Genomic DNA, 10,735 nt, shown 5'->3' on the forward strand with positions numbered 1-10,735 from the left:
CAAATCGACAGAGCATTCATATTTCAAATTTTTTTAACAAACTTTAATTTTAGAATAGTCATGATGCGCATGTTTTCAGATGACACGAAACAATACATGTTAATTTGTTTTTTGCCTTTTCTGCCAGCCGCCACTGTGAAATCTTTGATTATACATATCAGAATGAATGGGACACAAAAGTATTAGCATCAATACACAATGTGTAAGCCTATCCACATTTCTCCTAGCCTCATACACACTGAGATCACTTCTTGGACTACAGCAAATTTCTTGTGTACATATTATTTCAACAATCCGACACCATAGCATTGGTGCAGTGCACATGATCTTCTGGATGCACATACAGGATTATTGGAAAATCAACCTTTTTGTAAATTTTTCACCATATATTTTTGACAGTAATACATAATATTTTTATTTTCAACATTAAAACCTATTCGTTGAAAAGCACCTTGAAGATGAGACGGCCATAAATTTATTTCAAAAAAGTTTATAGTAGATGTAAGCACTGTAAAAAGTTATGTAGAACATTTAAAAAATTTAGAAAGGGTAAAATTGATGAGAATGAAACATAGAAAAAAGGAGCAGAAAAGAAGAGGAGCAGTAGCAGTAGTTTACTCAAAGGATGAAGTGGGTGTATATTTGGGGTAAAAAACCTCAATTTTTGTATTAATGATAAAAATTAATTTAAGTCGAAAACTAGACAGTATTTTCTGAAATGTAATATTTCACTTGAAAGGATAGTATTCATGTAGAAAAAAACAACTATTTTACTTGGCATTATCCATCTTCATTTTAAAATTGTAGGGGTTTAAAGACTGACACTCTAATAATGATTAAAATCATGATCAGCAAAATTAAAATGCCTCTTATTCAAAATGCCTCTTATTAAAAATGTAAGAGCTTTATTGCAAAACAAAACCAATTGATAGTTGTTGTGTTATATAGCATTTAAAAAAACATAATGTGAAATTTCAGAAAATTTGACCCAGCCGGAGTGGAGTTAAATTCGTTGGAAATTTTGAAATTGGGAGGCAAAAGAAGCCAAGAAATCGGGTGATTTGCATACATTTGCATAAATTAACACTTCTTTATCATGCAACTTTCAACTGCTTTACAAGCTACAAGGTAAACCCAACCTTAATAAGACATTTGCTGTAATTTTTAGCATTTGTTCAATGTTCATCTCTGTGTATCAGCATTTGTTTGTTATTCTATCACTACATAGAACACCCAATGCTGTATTTAGCAACATACCAGTGTGAACATAAATGACCATTGTTATTGTTGATAAACGAATTCTAGTCTGGACTTGATCTGAGATCTCTTTCAACAAAACAACCCTGACTGTTCACTGTATGGTTTGTATTGACACGCTAAATACTGGACATTTCATAACGCTTCAGGGAGGAGAACAAGATACTGCAGTAGATGCATAAAACAAACCACTATGAACATTACCGAATTTGGCAGCTAAAGGAGTTTAACTAAACATGTTGAGTTTATCTGTCACCCAGGTAGCGTCTACGGTGCTCTTTTGTAGAGATCAGAAATTCTGGGCAAATATTGAATTGATGTTTTTTTTCCTTGGCCCCCCTAAAAGATTGTGGTTTTTTGTCTGGCCCCCCCCTAAATTTTCTTGGGAAAAATGGGTGGCCCCCCCTGAAAATCCTCCACCCCCCCTGGAAGTAAATTCTGAATCGTCCCTTAATTGTGACACTGACGTTTATGATTGGATGTATCATTTTATCTTTAATTCATGTCTATCGTATGATCAAAGCCACGCCTTAAAGATAACGTTTAAAATCCCATTCTAAAACAATACAAGTAAGATTAGATTGGAATAGAGAGAGAGGAACACAGTGGACCCAAGACATTTAGACTATGGGAGAAGCGTATCTTGGGCGATGGCAACTGTCAAGCTTGTCTACAGAGAAATAAAGTCTATGTAGTACCAACGAACTCTAAACGTCTCGTGTAGTCAATACACTGAAGATCCCCAGGTTACCTCTCAGCAGCCAAGGCGAGTTCAACATATAAACTCCCCATGAAAGAACGAATAGTAAAAGGGTGAACGGAACGTTACTACTGCCATGAAGAAGAAAAACGACTAGTAACACGATTAGTAACACCTTCTTTTTTCAAAGTGTTGATCATTACAGAAGAAGTTCGTGCACAGTCCTAACTGAAAAGTCGAAGATATGGCAGACTATATCATATGATTTAACGATCGTTCACCTCTGATAATTTTAATCACCAAAACGTATAAAATTACAGTTCATACAACTGCAGGGCTAGAGGGCATTTTGTATGTGAGTTTTTGTGTATATCTTTCCAAAAGTTACATTTCTAAATTGCTACCTATTCAATATATGCAAGCTAATCTAAATCGATTGTTGGCATTAATTGTGAGATATACTCTCCGACATTTCTGATGAGCGTGAAATTCATTATTTATTTTATTACGAGATATTTTCCAGCATTCTCATTATCTCGTTCTTAAATGCCTCAGCTTTATCGCTCTTTACAATTTCAGCTTCATACACGATAGTAATGTATAGTTTACCACCCAATCCTAAAATAAATAGTTGAAAATCTGACATGGCTCCTGCGAGCATTGAGTAAATACCATTAAAAGAAACATGGCCGTGTTTATGACGTTCAAGAAAATCAAGGCACCCATAATTGGATACAGCAAACATAGCACTATTGGCTAAATACTCAGCTCTATTTTTGAACTTGTCCGTAACTTGCTTCAAAAGTAGATTTGAGCCAACTTTACAGTTGGATGGCAATGGCGTTTTGTTGTTTAATTCCTTGTGAATATCTTCTTTGACTTTATGAGCTATTTCCCAGAACCCTTCAACCTCAAACGCACTCTTATCAATGTTGGTCTCAACCACAAGAAATGAGTCGTAAACACCAAGGTTATTGGCTTCGCTTTTCTCGAAATACCTACGAAGGCTAACAGCCAAGGGTAATGGAAAAGCCTCGTAATCGATAGGTTTCCCATCAGTTGCAACCTTCAAGTAAGATAGACAAAACACTACCATCAAAGTACTATTCAAGTTTGCGCCATGTTCTTTCGATAACCTGTCAACGTTTGACTTTACATATTCAGGTACTTCAAACAGAAGATATTTGGAATTTGACGTGTCTACAGAATCGGCTACATCGACTTGACGAAAACATGATTTGAGATCTATGCTGCATTCATGCTTATGTTCTGCTGACGGATCCCGCGTTGATTGTACAGCAGTTTGCCCGCCAAGTAAATCTTCGACTGGCCTGGGAAATGAAGTTTTATCAACTGTGCATGTCTTCGCTGATAGTGTCTCGCTTAAAATGTGATTTATGCTTTCAATCAGCAAGTCAGCATATCGGACCGCAGTAAGTCCATCCGCTGCGCTATGACGTATGGAGAATATTATGGCAGTATGATATTCTTCAGCGGTGCCATTACTAGATTTGACCCAGTGCCCCCGTAGAAGTGTGCACCGCCATAAATGACCGCCTTGGCTCCTAAGGGATTTTTTCCTCTCTAGAGACAACGCTGCTTGCATATCCGAGTCTTTAAAATCTGAAGTGTGCAGATTGATGGCGCCACCATTTTCCATCTCCACGTAGTAACGTCCTGTCTCCTTCCCGTCTTGATCACTCACAGTTTTAATAGTTGCTCTGAGTACAGGATGCTGTTTCACCAGGCACTGCAGTGCTTCGTGTAGGATGTCCTTTGTAAGTTCCACCTTGCATTTAAGCAGTAAGGCAGACATTATACAAAGGAGGTTGTAGTCATTGCTCCTGTCATATGCAGTTTCACGAAGGTTTAACCTTCGAAACATCCTCGGCGATAGACGTGAAGAAGAGGCCATTATCAAATGAAGTGCTGTCTGTTTTTGCGCCCTGTACAGATGAAATAACAGGATATTTATGTCAAATCGCTGTGGAAGCTTTGGCGAAACACTCAAGTAAAGACAACATAAACAACATAACAATCAAACGCACGATAAAGCACGGGGAACCCAGAAATCTGGTTGTTATTGTTGTTGTTGATTGTATTGTTGTTTATGTTTATTAGTCGTGTTGTTGTTGTTGACCAATAAATTTCCACGAACATAACTGTTTTGTTGTTGTTGTTGTTGTTTCAAACGTAATGTAGGTGTCATAAGAAAAGCTACAAGGACACTATCATTATTTGACCCGATACAACTCTCTGCTAAAGTACACTCTCTTCATACAATGAATTTCAGTGTATTTCAATCTCAATATTTTTCCATACTGTATTCTACATTGGAGAGAGCACTATTTGTTGGGGACTTTCTCTATTCATATTCCAACATTTTCCCATCAATCGAGATGGGTGGAATTGACAGTAACGGTGTACTTAGAAGTACATTTATGTGTACACGATAGAATTGTCAGAAATCGCCGAAGAATTTCTAATGTTAACACGTCACAAAGGATCAAGTGATATTATTTTCAATTTAGTTATGTACTTAATATTTCTTTTAAAGGTAGAAAATCAAAAGTTGACAGACATATGGACTTGCCCACAGGCGCACACGGTGTCCATTGTGACGAGCGCAGAAATTACATTCGTGCACACTGAACACTCCACGCACCTGTGGACATATGGACCTGCACGAAAATCAAGATATTCATATATCTGTGATATTTCCAGAAGAGAACTATTTTTATCAATGGTCTCTGGTCTCTTTTCTGAATACTTTAATTGGAACCTTTGACCACACATTGCCGATAGTCTGTAAATATTGCCTGATGAGCTACCGTGTTTAACTTATCAGGGGATTAATTCAGTCAGTCAACACATCGCTAATGTTCTCAAAAGGGTGGTTTTGAAAAAGTGAAGAAATCTGATATGCATACGGTTATCTGAAAGCAAATATGCCATTCCACTGTGCTTGCACACGACATCTGAAAGCTTTTTCGACAGTTACCAGTTCCAGCTAAAATAAAAGGCGTTGTATCAATAAGTCTTGATGTTCTTCTATTACAGGTAAAACTCAAGCCAAAGCGCCGGGGTAATTACCGAAGTTCTTTTTACTGAAAATATGCCAATAAGTTTGAATTCGCCCATTCCGCACAGGATAGTTCTTGTTCAAAGTTGGTGAGGTTGATTTTTCACGTCTCTCTTATGGAGGAAGAAAACTTTGATAAGTATTCACCGCTAAGTTTATCGAATACGACATGCGCAAAAAAATTCTGCGATTGTATTTAAAATCGGTAGTTTAATTCAAAAACTCATAAGTTCACTTTCCTTTTTCCATTTTTTTTTAATCAAATCTGTCTGTATTTTGGATTGATGATGTTTTTTTCGTGATAAAATAAGTTAAAGAACAGACGTTCAGTAATAAAAGAATTACTCGCTGATTTCGTAAACATCATAGGCTGGTCGTAGGAATCTCGGCATTGATTGTCGGCTGTCACAGTTTTAAGGAAATACGAACCTCTTGAAAATTGAAAGATTTAAACTTTTGTCGAAACTTTCCTGAACAAGGGAACTTTAGACGACTTTATTTTCATGGTCGACAATTAGAAACCAATGTGCAAAAGTTTGTTACGATAGAAATAGACGACCCAAAATTTACTGCTTTTTCAAAAATTAAAAAAATGCTCCTTTAAATTGTGTTGACTCACAAAACAAGAGGTTAAAAAGTGCTTTAACTCCGTGGGCTATCATCACAAAATCTTATGGCACAACAATAAGGCCCAGATCATGTGACTGTAAGAGATAATGGCGTCGAAGCCAAGCACGGTTTTAAGCCATGATGTCGCATTGAAATCTCTACTGTCGCTTCACGAGGTGTCAGTATTCACTACGGCTCAAACAGATTTTTTTGTCGAGTCGATGTATAATTCCTAAAAATGACTTTTCAAAGTTTTCGTCACAATTCCGGATCATGATGCTCAGAACTGGAGCGCTTGAAGACTCCCATAGGTTATTTGGCAAAAATCGTATTCTATGGTTAGACCTCAGAAAATGATTATTTCTACACCGTATACTATTTAGTTGAGTAAAAATGCTAAACATATAATTTTGTACTTGCTCTTTCTTCCTATTTATCATGTCCGACTATTGAAAGACGTTCAGTCGCGCCCTTTTTACCGAAACGACACTCCAATTCTAAAGACGAATGGAAAAAACAACTACAGAAATGTAAAAATCGGACAAGTTTTCAGTGAATTCACAGAGATGTGAGCCCCAATCTCCTTAATCAGAAACATTTGACCAAGTTTATCGATGATCAAAAATATGTTTGTAGCGAGGAGGTAGATTCGAGGTCAATTGAAATTCGTTAATTATAGGTGGCCACTGACCTTCTCTGGAAACAACTCCTTCTGTTATTGCTGGCCTCTTTCGATTCAACAGTCAATGGTAATAGTAAGTGAAGATGTAGGTGGGCGTTTTTGTCTACAGACAACTGTACTTCAACCGTCGGAGTTGGATTGTGCGAGATGGTTGGCACTGGTTTCGATATAAGACAGGGTTCGTTTTTCTATTTTCATACAAATATTCTTCACATTCCTAACAGGACACAAAAATTAACATAATTGGCAGACGGAGGTGTAGTGTATAACAAAAGCACAATGACTTTGTTGGATGTAATTATGTAAGAGTCACGTTTCTTAACGGGTTTTAACATGTGGTAGTTAGGTTTACATGTTAACAAATATGAAAATAAGCTTCTACAATGGGAATTTACAGTAGCCATTGTCAATTAAAGGCATGCCTCCGCTGAATGATTCCATTCTGTTTTCTTAATGATATTCATTCACCAGCAAAGACAAACGCTGTCGATTACTTCACAAAAGCATTATCAATGTAAAAGGTTACGGTAGTTCGTGCATTGAACCGCCAATGCAGAGGTTAGGGTGAATTCTTGACGTAGAATCAAATATATCTTTAAAGACCACTTCTTTATCAACTAATTCTAGTTTTGTCGCCACTAAAATAAATGTTGTTTTTGAAGGATGATATTGATCACCTTCTCTGTCAACGTTCTTAACTGACATGTAACTGTTTTAATTATATCGCCCTCGACACGTAACGCTGTTGGTTGTGACAGACGATTTTCTACGAAAGTAAAGATAAAATAACACATCCAATAACAAACATCAATATCAGTACAGCTCTTGGTCTTCAATTAGGTGTTACAAATCCATCACGTGAAATTTTCATGTTCCTTCATTGACTGTTAACTACTTTCATTATTGTAATATCATTCAAACATATGTCGCGTCCAAACTTCAAAAACATTCTCGTTAACGGTTATTATCCCTTTTTGTGAATTTACCGCCAATGTGGCGTGTGTCCAGTTTGGAGGCAAGTCGACCCATTATTAACGGGACAGGTTCTTTTTCAGCTTTTTCTCTTATCAAACTGACTAATTACGCACAGCTTTCAAAGGAGAACAAAGGACTATAATAACATAAACAGTCAGTGTCAACAATCACTAATGCAAGAACCGGGGATTGAGAACTGCCCCTTTTAAGATCTTGATGTTTTAATGAAAAACAGTTACTGTACTATCGTCTATTGCCGCTAGGAGTATTAACCATTATGTGAGATAAAGTAACTCGTAACATTATCTTCGATGACATATAATATCATGTGTCAACGTTAATGCACTTTTGTTATTTCTGCTCAATGGAAACTGAGGGACCGTCTGTGGTTGTTTCAAAAGTTGAAAATGTTAAATTCTGTCATTTAGGGAAGCTTGAAAGAAGGTGTTTCAAGCTGAAATTAATTGTTCTGTTGATTTTATCTTCTCGCTCAATTTATTCTCCACTTAGATTTGGTTACGTTCCATGGTTTATTCAAAGTCTGTCAAAAAGGAAATGGATAAACTAAAAAAAGTAAGATAAAAACACTCCAGTCTAAAGTAACAGTAGTCGTAAATAAAAACGAGATTTATAAAATAGAAGTAAAAGAACAAAATTAAATTGCTTGAATATTCCCAAAGGTAGTGTTAATGTAAAGAAAACATGTACGGCTTTCGTCCGACATTTTATTGCAACTCACATGAAAGTAAAAGGGGCTGAAAATGGAGTCGCTATACAGCTGGCACACAGAGTACCAACCGAGCCACAGCGTTCAGGAAAGCTGACGCCAATTAAAGTAGTTTTTAGACGGTAGCGTCGCAGGTACGATACTATTTGCAGCCCCAAACCCTGAAATACAAAAAACAAATCAAAAAAATCAAAAAACCAAACAAAAAGCAAAAAAACAAAACAAACAAAATCTTTGTCACTAATGATGTAACCAAACGCATAGCTTTTGAAAGAAACTGGCAATAAGGCCAAAGTAATTAAATTCTTTGTTTTGCGTCCCCATCCGCTTAGGTTTATAAGGTTTTCAAGAAAAACACACACAGTGTATTTGAATAGGAAGTTTTAGGACATAACCGCTTGGCTTTTCTGAAATAAAATATTTTTACAATTTTTTATTTGCTGCAATCAAATTACATTATGTTAATTTTCTTGAGTATGTTTTTCAGCCGCTTAGACGCGTACCTTTTCCCATTTTTAGTGGACGCAAAACAAAGAATTTAAGTACTTTGGCCTAAGCATTCCGGAAGAAAAATCTCATGATCTGATCATCGTCCAACCAAGAAGTGTTATATAACGTGGAACCTGAAACGTAACCTGTGTATCGTAAGCCACACGCTCTGGTGTTTCCTGTATAGTGGATAGAGTTCAACATGCAACTGACTTCTATTTCCTATTGATTGTTTTGACATGCAACTTGCATTCCCGATACGCCTTTTTATAGCCGAAATCATAGCTGGACATTCCATCACTGTCAATTTTTTACAAATAATCCAAAGTTGATATTTTTACTTCTAGTGGTGCGGCATGGCAAATCCATTGTGCATTTTTTGATAAAAGCACCAAATTTGGCTCAGATGTGTCTTATTATGAGTTGAACAAATTCAGATACCGAGCCACTGAAAATCTGTTGAAGCGTTGCCATGGCAGCCATTTTTCAAAATGGCCGCCAGACAAGGTATTTCTCACCTAGTAAATGTCAAATGCACAACGCGTTGAGTAATTTTGGGTCGAATATTTTCAATCAGAAATTATGGGAAGAGTAATTTACAATTTTTTTTCAACTTTTCTTAATCGTCTGACTTGTTAAACGGGTAAATACAGACAAAAACACAATTCATATGCATAAAATGTACAATATTAGATACTATCAAAAGACGACACTATGTCAGCAGTCAAGAAATATTAGGCCATGGGCTAGAGGGGTACATGCACCTCTAGGATATCAAACTGTATTTATAGAAGCCTTAGGATCTGTAGAATACGAAATAAAATTTTAACAGATAAAAGGGATGCAATAACTTTCATGGTTTTGTTTTGAAGAGTACCGCAAAATCACTATTTGCGCATACCCACGTGCATTTGTCTTGTTGTACTACTACATGTCAGTCATCTGCTAAGCTTTTTTTAACATAACCTGACTTTTTGGGTATCATTAGAATGGAAATTTATTCGTCTTTAAAAATGACATATGTAATATGCAATATGTACCATAGATTTTTTTATGAAGTAGAACCAAAACTTACCTGATACCCCGAAGTTTGCCATGCAAATTATAGCTAATGTCAAATTATACCAATGTTTTACCTCGGCATAATACAAAAAGGCAATGCTTTGTATGATATATGTTTTATTTGCTGCAGGGACATGTTTATCATGTGAAATAGACTTTTGACAGAAAAAAAGATTGGGATGTTATTCTTATCCGATTTTTTGTGATAATAAAATGTTTGTTTCGCTTCGGATATATGTTTGGAAGCTTGGATTAGTGTGTATGGTAATGTTTTGTTTGTGTACAGAAAGATTATGGCGAGCCGCAGCCGGACCTCTGGTGTTTCAAAGTTGATTGAGTGGCCCTTTGATGCTTGCGTTTCGAAACCCGTATGGTTTCTCAACATTCGCAGTGTAGATTCTTTTCTTAGTTTGCTATTTGTTCTGTGTCGTCACTGTCTACATAGTTGTGTATAAAGCTGAGTGAAATGCCTTTCGTATTCGTGTACGTAATATTTGTAATCTTTTAATGACAATGCCCCGACCTAAAGTGTCTGGGTTTTATGGTAATGTGTCTATTGCTTACAAGCTTGTTTATCGATTCTTTGGGTACGAGAAATGTTTTTGTTTCCTTGTTTGAAAGGATATCTCTAGAAGTGCAAGTTAAGTAGCTTCCAGTTAACCTTCAAGTTTTGTGTTCTCTGTTATTCAGGGAGTCTAGTTTTATTTTTCTTTGAATGGGTGTTGTTGCGATTGTTTGTGTCTCATGATGTAGCGTAGTCTCATTTTACGACTATATTACTGAGATCCTGTCGGAATGAATTTTAGGCCTTTGCCTACTGCTATTATTTCGGTGTTTGTTAGTTTGAGCGATGATAGGTTCTTGATGAATTTCATGTTGTTTGTGGCTGAGACTTTGTTACTGGCAAAAGGAAGTTTAACACCTCAAAAGTACAAGGGCCATACAAAATTATTGGAAGAGCCCTTCAGACCAACCGGGTACAAGTTTCCCGAAAAGTGCCAAGTACATCAGACTAACCCAATATTTGAGGAAAAACATTGGGAACAATAAAACTAGTCCATGGGCCATAATCCCAAACCTGTCAATTTTTGTGTGGGCGCGGTGCTGGAATGATCATATTTCATACATCGTGTATTCTGCTCCTAAACTTGA

At 36.5% G+C, this 10,735-nt stretch overlaps 1 protein-coding gene across 1 annotated transcript; it reads right to left on the bottom strand.

Annotated features, from left to right (window-relative positions):
• Positions 1 to 2,214: 2,214 nt before the first annotated feature.
• Positions 2,215 to 8,171, bottom strand: LOC139133617 (uncharacterized). The gene is made up of 3 exons (XM_070700365.1): positions 8,045 to 8,171; positions 6,340 to 6,547; positions 2,215 to 3,903 (listed from the first exon to the last, which is right to left on the bottom strand). Exon 3 carries the CDS (start codon positions 3,870 to 3,872, stop codon positions 2,463 to 2,465), a length of 1,410 nt encoding a protein of 469 aa, XP_070556466.1. The 5' UTR covers positions 3,873 to 3,903; positions 6,340 to 6,547; positions 8,045 to 8,171; the 3' UTR covers positions 2,215 to 2,462.
• Between the last annotated feature and the right edge of the window lie 2,564 nt (positions 8,172 to 10,735).

This window comes from Ptychodera flava, chromosome 5 (genome assembly GCF_041260155.1).
Source record: "Ptychodera flava strain L36383 chromosome 5, AS_Pfla_20210202, whole genome shotgun sequence".
NCBI lineage: Eukaryota > Metazoa > Hemichordata > Enteropneusta > Ptychoderidae > Ptychodera > Ptychodera flava.

Coding starts and splice junctions, on each gene's coding strand:
- LOC139133617 (XM_070700365.1), bottom strand. CDS start 3,872: ATGGCCTCTTCTTCACGTCTATCGCCGAGGATGTTTCGAAGGTTAAAC.